Source organism: Ambystoma mexicanum, chromosome 6q, assembly GCF_040938575.1.
Source record: "Ambystoma mexicanum isolate Mex_15411 chromosome 6q, UKY_AmexF1_1, whole genome shotgun sequence".
NCBI lineage: Eukaryota > Metazoa > Chordata > Amphibia > Caudata > Ambystomatidae > Ambystoma > Ambystoma mexicanum.
In genome coordinates, this window is record NC_090937.1 from 1,323,837,925 (window position 1) to 1,323,863,316 (window position 25,392).

The 25,392-nt window shown below is 47.4% G+C and overlaps 1 protein-coding gene across 2 annotated transcripts in view; it reads left to right on the forward strand.

The window, feature by feature from the left end:
- Positions 1-25,392, forward strand: part of RAB28 (RAB28, member RAS oncogene family) — a 1,474,591-nt gene that overhangs the window by 618,753 nt on the left and 830,446 nt on the right. For both annotated transcript variants that reach the window (XM_069631946.1, XM_069631947.1), the window contains exon 4: positions 2,393-2,522. In XM_069631946.1, coding sequence (XP_069488047.1) covers positions 2,393-2,522 — 130 coding nt within the window. The remainder of the gene's footprint in view (positions 1-2,392; positions 2,523-25,392) is intronic.

The following is a 25,392-nucleotide window of genomic DNA, read 5'->3' on the forward strand; positions in this document are numbered from 1 at the left end:
GTTTGTCTGAAGCAGTCGTGCGCCCGCTTCGCCTGTTACCTCTGCTAGAGGGAGCTGTTGCCTTATGCATACAATAAGACTTAAAGTTCATCTTCCAAGCGAACAAAATGTGCATTTCAACAATGATAACATACAGTTTGCTGCAGAAAAGGCCCAAGACAGGTAGACCACTTTCACAGCATAATTCAAGTTGCATTCACTAAGAAAATATATACATTATTTTAAAACATATAAACAGAAATTCATTTGATTAAGCTGTTCAACTGAAATGTAACAAACAATGATGGGAAACCTCCATCAAACACAACTTTGGTCACTGTACCACAGGCTTTTTCACCTGTCTTTACATATAAGCCATACTGAGTTAGGGTATGTTGGATGGTTTTCTCATAATTATTACAGCCACATCAAATTTGATATTGCACATGTCGGATGCTGTGAGTCAGCCCAGCTCTGGTCAGACAGTCTGAGCCTGCCAAATGACAGGACAGGAACCTGAATGGCCCTGCCTCTTATTTGATCTCTTTGTGAGGGTAGTTAACTCCCTCTGCCAGACAGCCACTCACCAAGGAGCTGCCCTGGGCCCAAGCAACAAAGGAGCACACCCATTCAAAGGGAGTAGCCTCACACCAGAGTGCTGCATTTCTAAAGTAGTTTGATCCTAGTGAGAAATGGGGGGCAGGGTTAGAGTAGTCCAGAGAGCTCTGTACCATGGAAGAAGACTTTCACCATTTTGTTTCTGTCTGCCCCTCTCTCTCCTTCCTGTCCCTTCCAATTACTCTAGAGCAAAGGACTTTTTGGGTGTGATGTCAGAAGGGCCGAGTCCACTTCTTTCAAGAACATGCCTATCTTTATCTGAATCACCAGTGGACTTATTCCTTTTAGAAGAAGGGGGTATGCCACCATTTCTTTGGTTCACTCTGGAACACCCAAGAAGGATTTATTGGGCATCTTTTGGGAGAGTTGTACTTTACAAAGCCCTCAATCATTGAGGTGAAGGAGCAGAGGAGAGTTCTGCAATTTACCCACTCTCGTTGGTAGTGACTTTTGATGTGGACCAGGACCTGCCACTCTGCACCAGAATCTCCCAAGGCTGGCAGAGCAGAGCCTGGAATGAATCATCCTGTCAGAGAGCCCCTGGGATGCGTCTCAAAGCATTTGGAGGATCAGATCAGCTAAGGCTCCATGTTCTTTTGCACTGTACCAGTTGGACTGTTGAACAGTGTTGGCCACTCATTGAACCAAAGAGATCTTGCTGGCGCTGCATTTGGCAACCCTTCGAACAATTACTTGCACATTGAGCCGCTTGGGGTTGCATCCTGCCCTATCTGAGCACGTCACCTGCTAAGCTCAAATCAACCGCTCAACGCCATTTGGGTCGCTACTGAATCACATTCACACCCATCTTAAGAGCATAGACTTCCCTCGGCCCACAAAAGGCGAATGAGGTATATCTCTTTATTGTGCCTGTTTTACTGAATCTGTGTGATTTTTCCCGCAGCTCAATTACCCGCGACGGAAATAACTGCATGGGAAATGTACGCAATACAAAAATGTTAGTACATTTCCCATGCGGTCATCCATTCAAAAACAACCGCAAATCCATACAATCACACACCCCCACCGCCAACACACCTCCAGCCCCCTACTTATCTTTCATCCTGACGTGCTGTGCACATGGTTTGTGGCAGTGGGAGGGCTGAGTGGGCAATTTATCCTCTACTCGGGGCAGAATAAAATTCGTCACTCTTCTTTTCCTTAAACATAGAATTGTTTGAACAATGGAGTGCATCATTCAACACATACATAGAATCTAGGTTTGTACTGTTAACATGCTAAAGTAAAGTGGGTTATTTTAAGTGTTAAGTAATTTATTTTTTTCCCTTGCACTGTTTGTTGCACTTTCAAAATTGTTTAAAACGCAAAGATATAAGTATAATATTTGCATAGAAAATAACTGATGTGCCGTATGATGTAACAACCTGAGCATATCACAGCAAAAGAAGGCACGTGATGGAAATACCGGACTATATACAGTGGCAACCCAAGTTAAATGGCGTCACTGCAAAGGGCCTGCAGTTGCAGTACCTGGCCACTGTGTTTTCAATCCTATAAAAACACATACGCCTTTTAGGTATTGAGTGTTTGGGACCGGATTGTTTGGAATCCCATTTTCAAAACCTATGTTTTTTGTCCCTGATATGTGAAAAAGGTTACTAATCCCCATAGATCCATCTTAACCAATTAGCAGCATAATGCTACCTCTACGGTTTGACTGTAATGTACTTCTCGTTTGCTATTTACCTTCTCTTGATAAGTTGTGCGCCCTATCTTTGTGTGTGGTTATCAGCCCAAAACAAATGTTCAATAGCGGATCTTTCCTTCTCCATAGGGTGTTCTTTTGGTATACGACATCACAAATTATCAGAGCTTCGAGAATCTGGAAGACTGGTATTCAATGGTAAAGAAAGTCAACGAAGAATCGGACACACAGCCGTTTGTGGCATTGGTCGGCAACAAAAGTAAGCCAACCAAGGGAAGAACCTTGGGGTTTCTTAAATGCAGTTGTATTTTATGTGCTGGAAGTACCGTGCAAAATGTCTGTGATGCTAACCCAACCACTTCAATGGCTTATGCTTCAACAGCAATGACAAGATTTCGTTTTTAAAAAAAAATTGTTTTGGCATGGAAAGGGAACCAGAAAATACGAGTGTTTCACTGTTTTTAAGGAAGCATTATGTTAAATAGTTAAAGCTTGATATGTTTCCAATTGTACAGAATAACAAGACCGAGCCTCTGCCCTGCATCAGAAATTACCTCAAAGGAAATGCAACAAGATGAATTGCATTTACAAGGGCTAATCTCCTCAAAGCTGTTATGTTTAATTCAAATTGACGACGGCTGTAATGTAGAAATGTGTCCAGCTTATTTTCTCAATTTAGTATTTGTTTAATATAGTTTTTTGTAACCTCACTGCTTATTCATTTTCCATACCTGTTTTGTGTCTTGAGGAAGCCTGATGAAGTGAAGTGTTCTCTTTCTTGACGGTTGTTTTGCAGTCTAGCGCTGTTTCTGGTGTGCTTGTGCAGTCGACACAGCGAACTTACGTTGTGTCGCACTGAATCTCTTTGGGAGTGAGGGTTGAACTGAATGTATTGACGAATATAATAATGAAGGGGAGACAAACTCACTTTTTAGCGAAAAGAGCAAGATTGACGAATCCAGTATAGCCCCCTCTCAATTGCCTAGGGGTGTTTGGGAAAAGGATTAATGGGGGGTACGGTGGGACAATACTGGGAATGTTGCTAACCTCTATTAACCCTTTAACTGCCATGGGTATTTCCTCCCAGTGCCAAGGCCTTTTTTGGTGATTTCGGTATGTGGCCATTCAATGGCTTGTAACTTTTTGTTACATAAGATATCTCAGCCAAATTTGGCTCCTTTTTTCCCATATGTAGGCGGTCGGAATGCCACCCAGGAATCCTAGGTTGCTGTAGGGGGGTAAGAGAAAATAAGCAAAAAGGGCGAAAATGTTGTGTTTTTTAAAAAAAACAATAAAATGATGTACAAAGAAGCCTGTAGTTTTTTCCTTGTAAGAGCTAGGAACAAATGGTTTGCTGTGCTGAATTCCCCAATTTCCTGGCTTTCAAGAACAGGCTGACGTGTTTCGGTGAGTGGACACAGGGAAATGTCTCTGAAATTGGCTGGAAATGAAGACAATTCTCAGACATTTCGCTCTGGCCACCCACCGAAACACACCGCCAACAACACATGGCCTGCCTTCCCGCGTCCCCACATGTGTCCCGATGAAAACGGTACCTCACATGTGTGGGTGCACCTACCGGGGGCGCAAAAGGAAAAGGGTAACCCATTGGTAACCCCAAGCCTTTCGACACAGCCCATTTTGTTCATATGGGCAACCTACAGACTTGGGCCTAGGGTGTCAAAGCCAGCAAGGAAAACATGGAACCCCATGCATTTCCCAAAAGAGGACACGCGTGGGAATCCAGAGGTCTGCCTTGTACAAATTGCCCCAGTTTTTATTAATCACAATCCCTGAACAAGTGTGATATTTGGTGGGGTAAAAAACACAATGTTCACTTTGTTTGGGGTTCTGGGTAATAAATTCTGGGCCGCTTCGTGCAAGTCAGACCTCTGTGCATTCCCATGGGTGTCCTCTTTTGGGAAATGCATGGGATTCACCGTTTTCCTTGCTGGCTTCGACACCCTAAGCCCAAATCTGTAGGTTGCCCACATGAACAAAATGTGCTGTGTCGAAAGGCTTGGGGTTACCAGCGGGTTACCCTTTTCCTTTTGCACCCCCGGTAAGTGCATCCACACATGAGATACCGTTTTCGTCGGGACACCTGTGGGAACGCAAGAAGGTATGACATCTGTTGTTGGCGACGTGTTTCGTTGAGTGGACACAGGGAAATGTCTCTGAAATTGGCTGGAAATGAAGACAATTCTCAGACATTTCGCTCTGGCTCATTTTGTCCCCAACAGGGAGTCTCGGCAGTGTGCCAATACCTCCCTCAAGGGAAAAGCTGTAATGCAGCCCAGCCGCAACTCCAGGACGGTCGGAGGTGATGTCCATGGCTTTGGACATCCATGTACCATGTGGGTGTACCGTCCACTAAGCACAGCAGCAGCTCCAGGGAGCCCCAGCAGGATCCCATTCCTCCCCGGAGGTGGCATCTGTAACGTAGCACAGCCAGAGGTGGAGCCTGGGCTTGCAGACGGACAACCCACATGGGAGGGATCCGCTCCCAGGGAAACACCATTGTTTTGCTGGCATAGGGGGCAATTTGTGGCCTGCCCCTGCAATTGTGTCCCAGCCCACCAATATATCTGCCCAGACGGCCCATTCCCACCCACACCACCAACAATCCAGAACCAGTCTCACCCACCCCACTGACAGTGGGCCCTAACCATAGAATAAGAAAAAAACAGTACTCCCATAACGTTGCAGCTGCTCGTGTAGAAAAAGCTGTAAACAAAACAAAAAAACATGTTACCTACGGTCACACCAGCAAAATGTACCCCTCCCCGGGGGCAGATAAGGGGGGGGCTGTCTTGCAGTCCTCCATGGTCTCAGGCGTCCCTTCCTAGGAGCAGATATCTGGTCCCAGGGAGGGCTGCATGACCCGGCACCCACTCCATTGTGGGTGGGGGGTCACCACCCCATCCCTTTGGGGTGCCCCACAGGCCCCCCTAAAATGCGTTACACCATTTTCCATTTTTTTCTTTGTTTGCGAAACTTGCCTTGGCGCAGAGGGGCACATTGGTGTGCCAATCGGGCCCCAGGGTGCCCAACCCTTACTGCCCCACCCACTGGGGGCCTGTCCCACAATTTCTGATGGCCCTCTCCCCCCTCAACCCAAATGGGTGGTGGGGGCACCTCATGCAGGCCTCCCTGGGCCTCCTACAAACTGCTGCGTGAGGTACCCCCCCTCCATTTGGGGTGGGGGGAGAGGGCGACAACGAATGTGTGGGACTGGCCCCCCGGTGGGTGGGGCAGTAAGCTTTGGGCACCCTGGGGCCAGATTGGCACACCAATGTGCCCCTCTGCGCCAAGACAAATTTCATAAACGAAGAAAAAATGGAAAATGGTACACTACACTTTAGAGCGGGCTGAAGGGCACCCTAAACCGCCAGGTAATTTTCTAATGTAATGAGGGGTGACCCTCTACCCCCCACACCAAATGCAGGGGGGCATCTCATGCAGCCCTCCCTGGGGTCAGATGCCCCTTCCTTGGAGCAGATATTTGCCCCCAGGGAGGGCTGCAAGGGGTACCCCCATTTCCCCTTGGGGTGAGGGGGAGAGGGTCACCCCCCTTTTCTGTAAAATATATCCCTGGTGGCTTGTGCCCCCCCACTCCCACCCAAAATTCCCTTTTTGTTTTAGTTTTTTTCGTTTTATTTTTATTTTGCCCCCTTCCCTGGGGGCCGATCAGCCATCTGCCCCCAGGGGGGCCCTAACCTGCAGGCCCCATCCTTTGGGGGGCCTGCACACTTATTCCTGGTGGCCCTCCATCACACCCCCAATTTGATGGTGGGGCCACCTCATGTACTCCTGCCTGGGGGCATAAATCTGCCCCAGGGAGGGCTACAAGGGGGGGCCCCCATTTCTACTTGGTGTGGGAGGGGGAGGGCCACCACCATTTCAGGGGGCAAACAAATCCCTGGACCAACCCACCCCCAGCCCCCATCCCCGTTGATTTCTGTTTTTTTTTGTTTGTTTTTGCCCCCTTCCCTGGGGGCAGATGATCAGCCTTCTGCCCCCAGGGTTGTATACATATGTGCCCCCATGCTTTGGGAGCCAGGGGGGGCGAGGGCTGCTTACTGTAAGCAGCCCCCACCTCCCTCCTGCATTCAAAGACATCCCTGGTGTCTAGTGGGCATTGCTGCCCGCACATCGAGAGCACTGTGCCTGATCCGCGGGCAGCAATGCTGTCACAAAGGGTGTTGTTGGAAAGGGGAGATTCTCTCATTTCCAATGACACCTCCCTCGATCTCCGGCTTGAAATACAGCCGGAGATCGAGGGGGAGAAAGGTGAACACTCACCACCGCAGCAGCCCAAAATGGCTGCTGCGGTGAAAATTACTTTCACTTTCACGTCGGCGTGCTTTACGCACGCCGACGTGAAACTGAAGGTAATCCAGCCCCCAGGCAGTGAGGGGGGACCTCCCCCTCACATAGCCAGGGGGTGGGATTACTGCAGGGATCGCTCAAAACAGAGTGCCAAAAAGGACGAGCTATCTTGTTCTTGGCACAGTGAAAGTAATTCCAAGGACGAGCTAGCTCGTCCTTGGCACTTAAGGGGTTAAGCTTAAGACCAGAGATTTTTAAAAAAGGAGGAAAAGAAAACCAGCCGCATTCGTAAACGGCAATAGTTATGATTTTGTGCAGGCATGAGCTCCTCACTTTCCAGGCAGGACAGGGTCATTGTTAAAAGGGTGACGGTGGCAGAAGTCACAGGCATGTAAGTAGAGTTCCTACCAGTGAGAGACTTACCAGCGCCTCATGCAAGGGCCTTCTCGCAACCAGCCGGTGAGTGAGAGAGTAGCAGAAATGCGGCATGCGCCGTCGGAGTCCAATGTGCGAGGCATGTTAACACTTCTAGAGCTGAACAAAACGAACCACCGAACTAGGAGCCGGAGCTCCTATGCTGCAGACTGCAGAGCGGCACACCCTATGCCAGCCTTTGCCCGGCCAGGAAAGAAACTGTTGCGGGCCCCCTAGACCGCCATGTATGTAAAAAAAAATAAAATAACTAAATACAAATACAAAAAACACTATCACCACCAAAGTGGTCCCCTGGCGCTCTGGTGGATCTGAAATAAGAGGGGGTAAGGTAAGTTGGTAGGACTGAGTGGAAGAGAGAGAGCTGTCATGTGTTGTGCAGGGCTATGTGTGTTCTGTTTTGTTATAGTTAAGTGCGTGCAGTTTGTTGTGCTTTTAGAGGTATGGTTGTGCTTACTGGCACATTACACCAGCTAAACTGCCATCATTGTTCCAATGCGGCACCGGTCAGAAAGGGGGCATGGCTTAAGGGACCATATATATATTTTCTTGTATCTAGCACATCCAAGTGTTGAAGACCATGCCAGATTGGCCTAGAATAGCAGACTCACCAGAGGACAGGGATAGGTTTAAAAAGAACCCCAAGAAACAGGAAGTTCTGGGTTTGTTGGGGGAGGTCGGAGTAGGAGGACATGGCAGACCAAGGGACCAGCAAGTGTAAGTCGCACTGCGTTGTGCCTGTGAAAGTGTGGTTAGCGTGTTTAGGGAGAGGTGGTGTAGAGGGTGACTGAAGTTTTTGTATGAGTGAAAGGAGGATGTTTGAGGGGAAGTTGGGGTGGAGCAGGAAGCAGGAGAGTGGAGAAGTGAACAATACAACCAAGGGGTAGAGGCAAGGAATGGAAGGCGTGAGACACGTCAGAGGACAGAAGAGAGACACCAGTAGCGGAGAAGGCGGGTGGAGTTGAAGGGAGAATAGTAGCAAGAGGGGGAATATCGGGACGAGAGAAGAGTACGTTGGTGTGATAGGAAGGAGACGAAATTGGATAGCTTGTCTGGAAGGCACAATCCAAGATCTCTTTTTAGACAACTAACCATTGGCTAGTCTGGGGGCAGTTTAGGAAGTCCCTGAGGAAGTTAGTACAGCTAAGGCACTGGCCTTTAGTTTCCCACTCTGAACATAAGTCAAAATTTAGACAGTAGGGTGAAACCTGCAGTATATAATAACCTGGGTTAGAGCGTATTGGTGCTTTCTAGACCCGGGAGAGGGTCATTCCTAGGGACCTGAAAATAAAATAAAATAACCCTTGAACCGTCAAGTACTTTTTGAACCATGACAACTACCATAATGGTATTCTCTGGTCATGAGCTAACAGCTGGCAAATGAAGCTTGTTACGTGGGTATACTATGGTAGTACGTCTATTTTAAATAGACACAGGAATATAAAACTTAGCTTTGCCAAGGAATTCACTGCAAGGAATAAATGCGAGTGCAAACTAACTTCTTATAATCTAGCGACTGAAGGCAAACTTGCTTAAGACAGTTTTATTACGTCAGGAGCTGGTTTCGCTGGTGTATAGCTGCAATTAGGCCATTAACTGCTAGAAAGCTGCTCCGAAGGAAGCGCAGCACTAGTCTACGAGATCCTGGGGGTGGGAAGAGGGATGTGTTGGGTGGGGTGAGTCAGGTAGTGGGCGTGGAAGAAGACGTAGCGACTAGCATGGCCAAAGGGGGGTAATTGGTGGGTTAATAACCAAACTACACCCATTGTCTGTGTCCCTCCTCACATCACATCTCTCTCCTATTTTCACTTCCCATGACACTAGTTTTAGCTTATAGGTATCCCTTTCAGCACCACCTAGAAGCAAAACATAAAAATGGCTCTGGTAAAAGGAGTGTCCTTCTACACGTTTATAACAGGGATAGGGACAGAAAGGGGGTGATGTATTCCCAAAGGGTTTACCACCCCTTCTCTAACTGATAGACTATTTCGTATAATAGCATCTCTAAAACCCCTCATCTTTGAGCGATCATCAGGGTAATTGGAACATTAATGTATTTTGGTAAAATATCCTATGTAAAAGCATTGTTGCGCCATTCACAACACTGTTTGGAATGCACTGTCCATGAAAGAGAACATTACAGCATCTTGCTTCATAGATGCTCTTTTTAAAAAAAGGAGTACTTCACGAAGGGGACTGCGTACATTTGCAAAAGAAAAATGTTAAAACAAGTAAAAGAGCCACAACACTTTTTTGCACTTTTGCAAAAAGTGTAAATGCCTGCTGAGTTTTTTGCAGGCAGAGAGGGCATGTATGGTGGAAATAGTCATCTCTTTCCCTGTCCCCCCTCTGCCTGCAAAAATGATCCCTCACAGCAGGAATAAATGTGGCATAATAATTATATACCGGGTTCCAATATCCTTATTTATGCTCCGGAGGACTCGAAAATGAGCCCCATAGTGCCCAAACATATCAATATTTAAAACCGTAACGGTTTAATACAATGTGCGTAACATGTATTTTAGTCCTGCCCACGTTGCTTGTCCTTTCACTTCTTCTGTGACAGCTAATGTTCAGTAAGTAAATGTAGACATTGATGGAGAATGTGACCATGCCACCAGGTGCACCATTTGAGTGTCCTCTGAACCCCATTTAAAGCCTGCGTGAGACATCATTTTCTTTGAGTTTTTATGGGTGGCCCTTTCTGGCTGTTCAATGCTAGTTTGTAGTTTTACTAGTAGCTACGTTTTATTCTATAATCATTTTAGAATAGACTATAAAGATTCGTTTATGATGCTCTCCTGAATACCCAAGAAGACCTACTCTCTAATCTTCACTCCAACACTCCTCCTACTCTGATTCTTCTCGATCTTTCCTCTACTTTTTACACTGACAACTACTCCATCCTCATAAACTGTTTCCATGATACCCTAGGCATCACAGACGGGGCATTGCTCTCTAACAGACCCTCCCAAGTTCAAATGAGTCATTTTCTCTCCTCCACCTCACTCTCCAACTGTGGCGTCTCTCAGGTTTCGAGGGGATTGGGTCCTCCGACGTATTCCATATCTGACATGTAATCACCACAGCTGTGCTGCTTCGGAAACTCTTTCGGCATCTGCGTCGATGACGTCGATGCGCCGTCGTCGAGGACCTCCTCCGACGTCCGACGTCATCCGATGTGATAAGTAGGACGCACGACGCCCATAGCCTCAGTTCCGTTTTTTCCGCGAACGTGTTGCTTCGTGTTTCTCGGTTCTAAGCCTCGACTCTTTGGAGTTCTGTTCTTTCTGGTTCTTCGAACCTGTTCATTTGTGAATTTCCTTCGGCGATGTCTTCCACTTCGTCTTCAACCCCGCGTCCGGGCTTTAAGAAGTGCGGGGAGTGTGGGTCCAAGATGTCGGTGACTGACTCGCACGACGCCTGCCTCTGGTGCCTCGGGGAGGCCCACGACACGGATGACTGTATCGACTGCCAGTCGCTCACGTCCAAAGCCTTACGCGAACGTAAGAAGAAGTTGTCGGTAGGTCGGGTGTCCAAGCCCCGGAAGTCGAAGTCGGCGGGGCTTTCGACGGATGATTCGAGGGGTGACTCTCCGCTTCATCGTCGGAAGTCTCATCGGTCTTCTTCTAGGAGTGGGTCTCGCCACTCCTCAGCCTCTTCGAGGCATTCTCGGAAGCGCCGTCACCGGTCGCCTTCCAGGTCCTCTTCCGAGGATTCTGCACGGCACGTCGGTTACCCCACCAGCCGTGCGACGCCGGAGGAATGGGCTTCCTTTGGGAAGAAAATGTTGGCGATTCTTGAGTCGCAGGGTACTCAGCCGTCCGCGCCCCCGAGTGGGGTCGGCCGTGTGAGGTCGAGAGACGCCGCTTGCAAGAGTGGTCGGCACGAGTCACGGGAGCGGTCCCGTTCGGACAAGGAGGCTCGTTCTCGCCGTACCCGTTCCAGGTCCCGGTCCTCGACGCGTTCGAGACCGTGTGCTCCTGTGAAGTCTTCGAGGAAGACATCGACGTCTGAGGCGTCGAGGGCGTCGACAGGCTTTCTCGAGGCTCCGGCTTCGAGGACGTCGTCGAGGCCATCGACGATCAGGTCGTCGAGGGACACGCTCGGGGCTCCGGCTTCGAGGGCTGTGTCGACGCCGCCGATACTGGAGGCGCTGCATCTGACGTCGACGCCGATTTCGTCGACGCCGATCCTCTCGGCGCCGTTGCCGGTTTTCTCGGCGCCGATTCGCTCGACGCCGACGCCATCGACGCCTTTCGTGTCGGAGGTGCCCCGTGTCACGGGTGTACCCCCTAGGAAGGCTCTGGTTAAGAGCAAGCACTCTCGGGTGCCTTTTCGCCACCTGGAATATATTTCGGAGGCGGATGAGGATTCTGATGGCCTGGTTCCTAGTCAGGTGCCAGATGAAATTGTCTCGGGCCATAGTCAGTTTGACGATTTGAGGCAGTCACTGCATGATGCCAGTGGACTGGACACCTCTCCGGAGGTGGAATTTTGTAGGCCTGAGCCTGGCTCCCATGCCGATTCCTCGTACCGGCGCCTTATGGCTAGGGTGTCTGAGTATCTGGGATGGTCTGCTCCCCCAGGGGAGTTTGTGCAGGATGATCTGACGGACATCCTTGATGTTGGTCCCCCAACTGACCCGGTACTGCCGTTCCATATGGCTTTACAGAGAAGGGTGGCGGCGGCTTGGACTGCTCCGGAGAGTCTCCCGGCGGTGGGCAGATCCTTGTCGCGTAAATACCGTCCAGCCAGTAGCGACCCCTGCTACTTGACCAGGCACCCCACTCCGGAAAGTTTGGTGGTGCAGGCGGCCACGGCCCCGGCAAAGCAGGCGTCGTACCCTACCATCCCTCCTGATAGGGACGACAAACGTTTTGATGGCTGGGCGAAGAAAGTGTTTTCTTCTGGTGGTATGGCGCTTCAGGCGGCCAACTCCATTTGTGCCTTGTCACGTTTCACGCACACTCTGTGGAACTGTGTTGCGTTAGCGGCTGAACATATTCCTGAAGGGGATGAACGGGATGGTTTCCTTGCTATGGTCCAGGATGGTAAGGATGCCATGTGTGAGTCCGTTCAGTCGGGTCTGGACTTGGCTGAATGCGTCAGTAGGTCCATGGCGGCGAGCACCGTGATACGCAGGTTTGCGTGGTTGCGGAAGTCGGGGTTTGCTCCTGATGTGCAGTCCCGGCTCCTCAACATGCCTTTTGATGGTGAACACCTTTTTGGCAGCAAGGCTGACGAGAGCCTTGAGAGGTTGCAGACCTCAAAAGCTGCAGCGAAGTCGTTGGGCGCTGCAGTTCGCCAACCTCCGCCTTTTCGTCCTAGGGGACAGCAGTGGAGGGGTGGTTCCTTTCGCTATTACTCATCCTTCAGTAAAGCGAGAGAAGCTGGCAGTCAAAGAGGCCAACGCAGGGCTACCAGAGGTGGACAACAGGGTACCCGTGGTGCCAAGGCCGCTCGGGCAGTTGCCTCTTTGCCCTCAGGTAACGCCGCAGCCGCTCCCACTCAGTCGTGAGGCCATGTCCCATGGTTCGCCGGTTGGGGGAAGGCTGGCGCAGCATCTTGTAGAGTGGCAAGCCATTACTTCAGATGTGTGGGTTCTGGAGATCATAACCCACGGCTACTGTCTTCCTTTTCGGCACAGGCCTCGCGACAATCCACCGGGGAACCTCTCTTTGCAGAGTCCGGATCCGCTCCTTGCGCAGGAAATTCAAGCCCTGCTGGAGAAAGGCGCCATAGAACTGGTGCCTGTAGCGGAGAGGAACAAGGGATGGTATTCCCCTTATTTTTTGGTTTCGAAGAAAGACGGGGGATTGAGACCCATCATGGACTTGCGCGGTTTGAACAAACTCCTCAGGAAGGACAAGTTCAAGATGGTTACTCTCTCTCAAGTCCTCCAGGCCGTTCAGCTTCAGGACTGGTTGGTGTCACTCGACCTCAAGGATGCTTACTTCCATGTGCCGATCCATCCCAAGCACAAGAAGTACCTGAGGTTCGCGGTTGGCGACTCGCACTTTCAGTTTCGGAACCTGCCGTTCGGATTGACCTCCGCCCCAAGGGTTTTCACCAAGCTCATGGTGGTGGTGGCAGCGCATCTCAGACAAGGGGGGATTCACGTCTACCCCTACCTGGACGATTGGTTGATCAGGGGGAGCTCTCCCGAGCAAGTCCTGGATCATCTATCGATCACCTGTCGCTCCCTTCACAGGCTGGGCTTCTCCCTCAATTTAAAGAAGTCCCATTTGACGCCAACACAGCGGCTCCAGTACATCGGAGCAGTGCTCGACACTTCCTTGGGGCAGTGTTTTCCTCCCCAGGTGAGGGCTCTTCACATTCAGCAGATGGTGCACAAGTTTCAGCATGCCCAGACGCTCCCAGCGTTCGAGTTCTTGAGGTTGCTCGGCCTCATGGCATCCTGCATTCTTCTGGTGCCAGAGGCTCGCCTGCGGATGAGATCTTTGCAGTGGACACTCAAGACGCAATGGTCGCAGTCCTCCGGCAGGATGTCGGACTCGATTCAGGTGCCGTCCTCGGTCGCCCGGGACCTTCTGTGGTGGGCCGTCGAAGGCAACTTGATGAAGGGGGCTCCATTTTGGCTTCCCTGGCCGGAGGTGACGATCGTGACGGATGCATCCCTCACGGGATGGGGAGCTCATGCCAACGGGCTGACAGTCAGCGGTCGTTGGTCTCCGTCGGAGTCCAGACTCCATATCAATCTGTTGGAGCTGAGGGCCGTCAGGCTAGCCCTGAAGGCTTTTCTGCCGTCTGTGCGAGGGAAGAATGTCCTGATCCTGACGGACAACACAGTGGCCATGCACTACCTCAACAAAAAGGGGGGGCAGGGTCACTTCCTCTGTGCAGAGAGGCGATGCAGCTCGAGTTCTGGGCCATCCAGCAGGAAGTTTCGATCTCGGCAGTTCATCTGGCCGGAGCCGAAAACGTGATGGCGGACGCTCTGAGCAGGCAGAGCGCGATCTCTCACGAGTGGGAGTTGGCTCAGGAGATTCTCCTGGAGATCTTCGCCCTTTGGGGGACCCCTCAAGTGGATCTCTTCGCCTCCAGTGTCAACCGGAAGTGCGAAAGGTTTTGCTCGCGGGAATTTCCTCCAGAAGGAGCCTTAGGAGACGCGTTCGTGGTGGAGTGGTCATTCCCGCTGCTGTACGCGTTTCCTCCAGTCCCCGTCATCCCGCAAGTGCTGCGGAGGTTACGGAAGTTCGGTTCCCGCATGATCCTCATTGCCCCGGCGTGGGCTCGGAGGACGTGGTACCCGGATCTTCTCGACTTATCCATCTGCCCTCCACGTCGTCTTCCCTACCGAGACGATCTGCTCTCACGGGAGGGGGGTCAGGTTCTCCATCCAGAGGTCAGATCCCTCAACCTTCACGCTTGGCTTCTGAAAGGTTGAGGTATAAGGATTGGGACCTCCCTGAGGACGTGATGGAGGTGTTGCTTTCGGCCCGAAGGCCGGCAACAAAGTCTCTGTACCGTTGCCGTTGGCTTAAGTTCTGCGACTGGTGCAGAGTTCAGAATGTGGATCCTTTTGCATGTGACATCCCCATGGTTCTGTCCTTTTTACTTTCTTTGGCCCACAGGGGCTTGCAAGTGGGTACCGTTAAGGGTTACCTGGCGGCGCTGTCCATCTTTAAGCGTTCGTCTGAAGAGTGTTCTTACTTTAAAATCCCTTTGATTTCACAGTTCCTGAAAGGGCTCACTAATGTGTTCCCTCCGTCACCTTTCCTGGTGCCCGGTTGGGATTTAAACCTGGTTCTTAAGTTTCTTATGGGTGCTCCGTTTGAGCCTTTACATTCTTGCCCTTTGAGGCTGTTGACTCTGAAAACTGTGTTTTTAGTTGCGGTTACTTCCGCTCGCAGAGTGAGTGAGTTACAGGCACTTTCAGTTAAGCCTCCCTTCACTGTATTTCACAAGGACAGGGTTGTCCTTAGAGTTCGTCCTTCTTTTCTTCCGAAGGTAGTGACGGAATTTCATTTGGCCCAGAAGGTTGTTCTTCCGGCATTCTATCCTCCTCCGCATCCTGGTAAGGAAGAGGAGAGGCTCCATAGGCTTGATCCTAGGAGAGCTTTAAGCTTTTATGTTTCACGCATGTCCCGGGTCAGAGTGGATGATCAACTCTTTATTGGTTACGCTGGAAAGCGTTTGGGGCAAGCTGTGACGAAACAGACTTTGTCTCGCTGGATTATTTTGGCCATCTCGGAGTGCTACCGTTTGGGGGGTAAGGACCCACCGGCTGGCTTGCGGGCCCATTCTACCAGGGGTATGGCTGCGTCTACTGCCCTGCAGAGGGGTGTTCCTATTCGCAACATCTGTGATGCAGCCACCTGGGCTTCAGTACATATATTTGTACGTCACTATTCCCTTGATTCCATCCGAGCACAGGATCTGGCCTTTGGCAAGGCGGTCCTTTGCTCTGCTATTTGATTGGCTAATTCTACATTTTGATTCTGAATTCTTTCCCTCCTCCTTGCTTTGGTACTGCTTTGGGAGTCTGTCATAGATATGGAATACGTCGGAGGACCCAATCCCCTCGAAGAACAAGTTACTTTCTTACCTGGTAACGTTCTTTCGATGGGATGGTCCGACGAAGTATTCCATATCGCTCCCGCCCGGCCTTCCCTGCTGCAGAATTCTTTTGCGATTGCAGCTTGCGTTCCGCAAGGCTTTGTGTCTGACTGGCAGTTGACTTATGTCACACGTTCTGGGGGAAAAAACTACAACTGAGGCTATGGGCGTCGTGCGTCCTACTTATCACATCGGATGACGTCGGACGTCGGAGGAGGTCCTCGACGACGGCGCATCGACGTCATCGACGCAGGACGCAGACGCCGAAAGAGTTTCCGAAGCAGCACAGCTGTGGTGATTACATGTCATAGATATGGAATACGTCGTCGGACCATCCCATCGAAAGAACGTTACCAGGTAAGAAAGTAACTTGTTCATCTATCCTATTGCCATGGCTTTTCAAAATCTACCTGGCCCCTCTGGCCCACCTGATTCCCCCACATACACCTCTAATTTCCAGTGTTACGCAGACGAGATACACCTCTTTCAGGATGCCTTTCCCTACCTCCTCCTCCTCTTCCTGTCTATACCTGACTCCCTGACTACTTTTCAGGCATGGTGCTCTGCCAATGATCTCTGCCTCAACGCCAGCAAGACTAGATCCTTCTCATTGGGACGCCTGCTCCTCGTTTCCCCCTCACTCTCTAGCCAAACGCCTCTCCCCTCCCCTCACCCACTTGTGAGGCAAAAATCTTGGGATCATCTTTGACTCCTCGCTCTCCTTCTCTACACACATCACAGACCTTGCCAAGAAGTCCAACTTTCAGCTTCATCTCCTCTGGGGCATTCTACCCTTTCACAGAAGCTCAATGTCTCCAGAGCCCTGGTTTGCTCTAGGCTAGACTACTCCAATTGCCCCTTCCTCAACCTTCCTCTTTCCTCCCTTTGCCCCCTCCAACTAATCCAGAATAGGACTGCAAGACGTATCCTTGGCCTCAAGCTCAGGGATCACATCTCTCCAGCCCTAAAACTTCTCCACTGGCTCCCGATGACTGCTAGGAGCAAACCCTTTGCATCATCCACAATGCTGTCTGTTGCCTGGGACCTCTCTACATCCAGCTTTCTCTCCCAAAATACCTCCCAGCCAGAATCCTTCGGTCTGTTCTCTGCTGTTCAAATGTTCTGCCAAGCAGAGTCGGAGGTAGATCCCTTTCCTTGTCTGGTGCCTCCCTCTGGAACAGCCACCCCCCTCAAGCTTGAGCTGGATCTTCTTAAGTTCCAGAAACTTCCCAAGACCTTCCTTTTCTCCTCTTCCTTACCTCTCCCCCTCCTGTACTAAACTCTTCACCTGCCACTGTATCTGGGGCCTGGTCCCTTCAGTCATACAGAGACCAAACCACTCCCCCCCCCCCCCACCAGTCCCTCCCAGCATCCTTTGCACACACTTGCCCTCGTGCTCCCTTTCCTGGACTATCCCAAACCAGTCCTCCTGTCCACTGTACTCTTCCTCCCCTCCAACCCTCTTTCTCCTGGCACTTGCCTCCTTGCCCAGACCAGCACTTGCCCGCCCCCACCAGTGGGTGTACCCCACTCTTGCACTTCTCCCTCTACCCCTTGAAATTATCACCTTGTCATGCACTTGCACGGTAGGATTGCTAAAAGGCCAACATAACTGTTTCTTTCTTCTTTTTGTATTCGTATGATTCCCATGTTACCCACAATCCGCCCACCCACCCCCACCACCCCCAGATTGTCTTGTGGCACCTGGAAACACCTGTGTATGGGCGCCATACAAATGCCCAATAAATAAATGTAAAGAAATATATGTAGAGTGTTGCAGGTGTTGCAAACTATACTTGACTTTTGGACCCAGAGTCTGCTTTCTGTGTCAACCTTTAAGGAGGAGGAGCCCACCACTCTTAAACACTATCCAGGAGCTGAGCGAGTAGAGTGTTGCTGGTGTTGGTGCTGTGAGCATGGGCGGTACGGTCGGACGAAGGTCGACAAGCATTAGGAAGCATCATTGCGGACCACCGATTCTCCATGTTTAAGCAAGTACTATTGAGGAAAAGTGAGTGCGTACGTTAAGCATCAATTGGGGGTTGGTTGAGCACTCGGAACTGTGGGATGCTGCGCCCTAGGTCTCAGATCTCTGATGCACTAGCAGCCGGTAGGTAGAACCTGGAAGACCCGTGCGTGGTGCCTGTTCTGTGTATCCTGGTAGCTCGGTTTTAGTTTCTACTCAAATGGCGCTTGTGCTGTGATTAGTATACAAAAAGCTTCTTGTCCCCACTCAGCTGAGTGGGTAGAGTCCACAAAATTTGTTGTTTCATTGTTTTTTATTTGGTTGAATCAATTTCCTGATGAGTTTAATATAGTAAACTCTTAAGGTTTCATTTGCATTGTTTGGCATGTCGTGCGGACATGTGATTCGACCATATAGGTCTTTATCAAGGCTGGTTGGAGTCTGTCCACAGTTGGGATTGGAGCGAAGAAGATTAGCTTGAGAGCCCGAGGGTGTCCTAGGTTGGTTGGTTGGGTGGGTGGTAGTCATCAAGGTTAGTACCTGTAGTTAAGTCGGCGTTCGTCCATTTACGTTTTGGACAAACCAGCTTTGGAAAGATGGATAGACTTTACCGTCTACGTTTTGGAAAAACGAACTTTGGATAGATGGATACCAAATTAGGCAGCAATTGGCAGCTAAATCTGGTGTGGTTAGACCATCAGGAGGCTTGTAAATTTCCAAATTTAAGACCACGAAGATCATTTTGAAGACTATCCCTGGGATCCTTGCAAGCACAGCAAATTATAAAATGGATAAAAATAATCACCTGAAGATCCTGATTAATAATGTATACTGGCATGAGAGGCAGGTGGGGTTAAATGAGCTCATAAATCACATTGAAGAGTGCCTGATGGACTGTAGGATCAGTGGGGTACAGCATGGGCGGTGATTTCAATATTAAATACATAGGCGAAGAAGAGGTGGAAACGAGGAAGGGCCGTGGGCACAGTATGAAATGTACTCTGCTCCTAGAAGACTGGGACTTGTTAGTAGCGAAGAGGAATGTGAGGGGTGATCTAACAAACTTGGAAAAGAGGTAATCAACTCCAGGGGTTGGTAACAACCAACAGCGGTTGTCACCAAAAATGTTGCTGCAATGGGGCAAATCTAACAAAGAAATTGGAGGCCCTGGTTAACAACCGGCAGAAATAATTCATGCTGGAAAGGTCCACAAGCAAACCTTTCAGTTACTTCATATGGGGAGGTGAAAAGCTAAAAAAGAAATACAAAAAGGCATGTTATGCATGCCCATGTACTTAACGAAGTAATATGGAACAGAAAGAAAAAGCACAAGGCAGACCTGGCAATAATGCAGTGGCAATCGATTGACAGTGAAGCCTATGGTAAAAAGAAAAGGGATTTAGAAAGAAGTTACAAAAACTGGATCCGCAACCCGAAACATGTTTCAGCAAGATAGTTAAACAATGCTCACAGCGCTTATGCAAAGCAACAACCAAAATGTCTGGTCCATAATCAACTCAGACAATTTAGACCAAACTATAGTACAAAGTAATTCAGTAGGGGAATCTGAATGGAGGCTGCATTGGATCAATATGTGTGATACCTTATCAAGATCATGTAATTGAGAAGGTAAATATTCCTCTAGGAACATTGATTTTGAACACATAGAGGTCAGGCAGCTGATTATAAAAACGTCAAACTCAAATGCAGCCGGACCTACTGGACTTACGAATCCCATACTTAAGTCAAATCTGGATCTTTGGTCCTTGTCGCTGATGCACTTGTTCAGGGACATTCTCAGATTAGCTGTGACACGCAGCTCCTGGAAGGAATCCATAATTGTTCCAATATTTAAGAAGGGCAATCCGTCTGATCCTAACAATTATCGGCCGATTGCACTCTTAGAGGGTGACAGTAAAATCTTCTCAGCACTAGTACTAGAAAGGTTGGAACTATGGATCAAAGAAAACGACATTCTACCCAGGAAACAATTTGGCTTTAGAAGGGGTCAATCTACGACTTATTCTGTCCGTCATAAAAGACGGAACTGGGAGCAAAATAAATGGACTGCCAAACTAAATGTATGTGGCCCTAATAGACTTCTTCAAGGCTTTCGATCTAGTAAATCGAGACTTGCTTTGGGGAAAGCTAAAAAAGTGGGGCATGCCAGCATCTCTGCTGGCTATCCTGGGGTATACATGTGGCCATGTCTGTGAGGGTGCCAATGGATGCTGGGGTATTGCTTACAAGTAGGTTTCTCACATCGGAAAGGCTGCCTTAATTAGACCTAAGGTGGGTAGGCTCCCCATTAGTTGGCTGTCATACACAGATGACGTAGCACTCATGGATGGCTCACACATAGGACTACAGAGGCTATTAGTAGCATTAAGTGAATATGCAAAGTCCAATGACCTGATAATTTTAAAAAAGTCACATTATGTTCGGAAATACCAAAAAGAAATGAATTGGTCTATCAATGAACCAAGTATTGAGAGTAAGGAGAGCGTGATTTACTTGAGATTTAATCTATATAGGCTCTCAAAAAATCACTAGTCATTGATAACATTGAAAAGAAAGTAGACCAATTGGGAGACTACAGAGAAAATCCTGTAAATTTACAATGAAACCTCTGATTCTTTTTTATGTTGGTAATGTTATACCAAAAATAATGTATGCAATGGACATGGATTTGACTGCATAAAATATTCCTTGGGAGAGACTGGAGAGTAGACTATGGAAGAGGGTATGGGATTGCTTTCCTTCCTCCCAATGTTCTAATTACACTTTGAACTGGGCCTCCTGTTGTTAGAATCCGCCAATTGAACTAATGTTCTATCTCTGGTTAGAAATATCCTGATGCCCACGAGAACCAACCTATATGTGAATCTCTTAAATTGCCTAGTGGCAAGAACCTCACCACTCCTGAACAAGATATCATCTTTGGCTGATAGTCGTTTAGATGCAGTAGATGAAGAATGCTCTGATTTAACAGGTAACCCAATGAGTGTAAAAAGGCGTTGAAAGAAAATGATTGGATTACTACCATCTCACGCACAAGAGGATCTAAATTACATTCTACCTTTTCACTAATTGACAAACCCATTTGCCATTTACCAAATTATCTTCCACTCCTGTGTTCAGTGTAAGTGATTTCAATCCGGCACACACCCAAGTCCACGCCAAGCGTGTAATGCACAACTGAAATCCTTATTTATTTAATAAAAGTTTGTTATTCGGAACGATATACCACTCATATCACACCCCTCTCCTGGAACCCGTCCCCCCCACACCCTCCTCCCCACCACCTTGGTCACACTGAACCAGGAATCAGGCTTGTTTGCAAAGTTAAAATATTTATTTGTATTTACAATTTAATCACGCTATGTTTTAATGGGTACACAATAATCACCAATGGGGTGATGTAACACTGAATAATCTCTTTAATACACAAGGAGTAATAGTGAGCAAAACAATTCAGCACATAAAGAATACTTTTGTGTGGGTTTTCAGATCAGATAGCACTGTGGTTAATGGTTCCCCCTGCACACCCCTCAATCCCCCAATAGGAAAAGTAAAGAGATTGGAGGACAGAGCAGGTATTCAGGAATGGCAGAATCAAACAGAATATCAATCCCACATTCCCCCTTTCAAACACAAGAGAAAACTGAATTGACTGTCAAGTTGTCAGAATGGCTTTTTAAAGTTATCTTAGAATGGACTGGGCAAAAACACTAAATATGGTCAAAATTGCTGAAATTGCTATGAATTCTTATGGGAGCCGCTTTGGATAGTTGCACACAAACACCAGCAATGATTTAATACCAAGAAACAATTTGAAATCTTAAAATTCACGTTGGAAGCAATCAAAAGCTGTTTTACATGTGTCAGAATTTCCCTAAATGAAAATGTGCGGCAAACTTTTCACTGCGTTTTAATCTCGATAATGGGATAACCGTATGGACTTGGAATACGGTGTTAGATGCGTTTTAAAGCTGTGGGTACTAGCTACAAGTAGAAGCTGAAATCTTGTTTCTAGCACAAACACCGAGGAGGTTATGGACGTTTTAGTGGAGGTCATTTTTTCGAGGTAGGTGCAAGAATGGAAAACAGGAATGCACTTTAAAAATGACAAAAGGATTTCTTACACTAGAAGATGACTATGAATACAACAAATACCACACAGGAACACAGCCACTTGATCAGAATGACTGCCTGCAGAGGACTCTCCTTCAGATGAGAAAAGATCAGCGCAGCGATAGTTCAGCAATACTAGTACAGAGAAAGATAGGAGGGATTGGATAGAGGGTTCAGACAATTCAAACTATACTCCTACAATGCAGGTTCTGAATACAAGATAGGATGGGTTTAAGATAGGGATTAACTAAGCAAGGTACATATGCTAGTGACACAGTTCTATCTATAGATACTCACTAGATATGTTTTTAAACGGAACCGTCAGGATTCTGGTCCGTCAAGATTCTGGTCAGGGAATTGGATCTGGTTCTATGACAGACAGCTGGGCACATCGGATTAGATCTGCAATCAGCAAGGCACTCTGGTCACAGCACGGCACAGAAGATGTAGAGTTCCGCAGCAGGGTGCTCCGCCTGTATCTGGATGGTGAGTGAATCTATCTGTCTTTTTGAGTGGTGAGCTGTCTCTATTTGTTATGATAAAGGGGTGTGTGGGCTGGTTTATCCTAAACTCGTCCCTTTGACAGGTGATTGGGTCAGAGTCTCCCCTCTGCCTTGATAGGAGGAAAGAAACAGTGTGTCATCTTTATGGTGGGATTTTATGATGCAGAGAATCCGCTCCTAGCCCCTTGAACACAAAATCTACTTTTGGCACCATAGATATTTACACATGTGCAACCTCTATAAGAATCACATATCCAGATTACATATTTTATATAGCAGCTATCCCTCAAAACCCCGTAGCTGTGGGATATTGTCTCTGCTTTTCACAGAATTGTGCCCTTTTCATCAGGAACAGAATGTCCAATTCTTAGGCAAATTTCTACAAGTGTGCGCGTTTAACATGAGCATAAGTGTATAAAGTTTCATACTTCTAGCGAAAATAAATTTTGTGTAAAATCACATTTTCTGCCATTTCTTTCCAGAACATGTCACACGAATTTGCCGCCTCTTGAAATGTGCAGCCAACATTTAGATTCACCAATCTGTTACTTTTATATTTTGTACAATTTTCACTGCCAAATTATAAGTGTTTGAAGAAAATGTTCTTTGTGAAGGTTCAGCCACAGATGGTTGTTTCGCTCCACCCCTTGGTCTCTCCCTGGAAGCCCAGGAGCCATCCCCCATGTTTGCTCCTTGCAGAGGCCATTTATGACTGTCCTCACACCCCGCATTTCTTTAGCATAAGCTGTTCATTGTTCCCTTTTGCCTCTGTAGAACAAGTTCTTTCCAAACCCTATAATTATCGCTTATGTGTGATTTGCTGTAGGGGGCGAAGGCCATGCTTCTGTGGAGAATCCTGATATTCCAGTTTGGTAGCTTTTAGCCAGGCTTGATTTAATTGTTAATTCTGTTGCATTTTCCCTTAGCTTGAAGCAAACTTGTGATTTCAAAATAGCAGCTAGAATTCTGATTCAAGATTTTAAACCATGGCATCAAAACAATTACAAGATGGTTACTCTCAGTAACAGGCCTCTTAGATTGAAAACATTTGATTTCAGTTTATACATGTTTAAAGTTTAATCAGGCAGGCTCTTGACAGCTGTCATCTCAGCAGTCCATTGCTGCACAGAGATTTTTGAAATCCACAGACAGGCCACTTTTGCTGTGGAAATCCCTTTATGCTTTCAGCTTTTCAGGACTTTGCAAGTTCACAATGATTTCTTAACTAAGTGAATTGTAGCACCCAGAAAGAATTTTGGATGTTTGAGCATATTTTGTACTGGCATTTTGCAGTTTCAGCAACAAAAAAAGGGATTTAAATCAAGCTTTTGGGGTTTTCATTTAGCAACACTGCTTTTTCCTTCTGTACTCCATTTGTACTTGTTGTGGAGCCCAGTGACATATTTCAGGAGTGACATCTTGTTTCCACCACTGACAGCATGCATGGCAGATTGGACAGCCATCTTTTTGTGCGCTGCAAAGCGTGATTTTCAGGGGTTTTGGCACGCACAAGGGTTTTGCGGCCATTTTGCTATTTCAGGCAACCTCATAACACAGTGCTGCAGTCCTAAGTGGGTAACACCTCCCACATCAGTAGCAAGAATACATTGTTATAGATTTTGACTGAACCTCTTATCAAGGGGGAATTTACACAGACACGAAAAAAGCAAAAGGACGATGGTGTTGATATTTGTACTTGGTGTAATCCTGCATGAAAACCAGAAACCCTCAGGCAAATATTTGTGGAAAGTTTGTGTATCAAATAATTTTATAAACTTGGATGTCCTGCGGAATTGTATGTCTGTGGGGTCAGAACTCTTTTCAAATGTTGGATGGACTAGGTTTACTTAAAAAAAAAAAACAATAAAAAAAAACCAGACTTGACATGATCTTGTGAATATTTTAGAGATGTTAATACTTTTATATGGATATATCTTGTGTTATGATATGGATTCTTTTTGTATGTGTGTGTAAGATCAAATTTTGATCAAATTCACAATAAAAACTGAAAAAAAAGAAAATGTACTCCAAATTCCCCAAAACACACTTCCTTCCCAAATCTTACATTGTGGTTAGTATACACACACATTGTACATAATTGCTCTGGTTCCCAGAACATTTTTCACCAAACTGTAAGACTGGTGCTCATGAAAGTTGAAACAAATATAAGTAGTGCTTGGAATGATTCACGCAGGATAGCGAAACAGTTATTCAGTAATTATTCACAAAAATATATTTATTTCTTCATTTTAATCATTTAGTGGTGCTAAAACAACAAAGGTTGCATAAAAAATACATGCATAAACTGTTCAAATCACGACACCTATTACTTCACTCCATCACACATACTCACTCATACATCATCATCCAACAATTGACAACATTGTATCTTGGTCTTACACTTTGAGACCATATAACAGATTATCTCTAAAAGAATCTTTTACACCCCTTCCATATATCAGTGTGTTGGTCTATTCTGCAACAGATGATTTTAGTCGACACATGTTTCAGTTGGTTTGTTGTGGGCATAACACTGCAACCTTTGGATTCCCCAACCTTCTTCAGGACGGAATTTGTGCACTATTTGTGCCTCACTTCTGTATTTATGGAATGGAAGACATCATCTACAAGAAATAAAAGATTGAAACCTATTACCAGCTTAGTGCATGCTATCCTCATTTCTTCCCAATAAATGCACACAAATTTGGCGTGTTACTCTTGCGTAATTACATGAATTGTACTCACCGCCAACTTTTATCTTGGAGGTGGTTCAAAACGGTGGAATTGATCCTAAATGCTCAGGCTACCCGGATAACTCTTGGCAGAGCCTATTAAACAAAGGCATAGGGTGAGGCCAGCTCCTTCCCTAGCCCAGTAGGCCCCCAAGAGGGTGCCACTGCTAAGAGGGGGACCCCCCATTCTACTATTATTCATTTTTTTCCAACAAGTTGAAACGGGTACTTACTCATCTTCTTGAACGGTATCACACAGTGCAAACCTGCTTCTGTGATATTTTATTTATAAGAAGCCTATAATTGAAAAACTGTGCATATGTAATAACTCATATCCTCATCCTGATGTGCTATTGGAACAAATGTGCCACAATTTATTTAGCTCACCAGGGTTATCGTGCTGCCGGCAGACACGGGCATGACGCTACTGCTTGTTTGTCTTGTGTA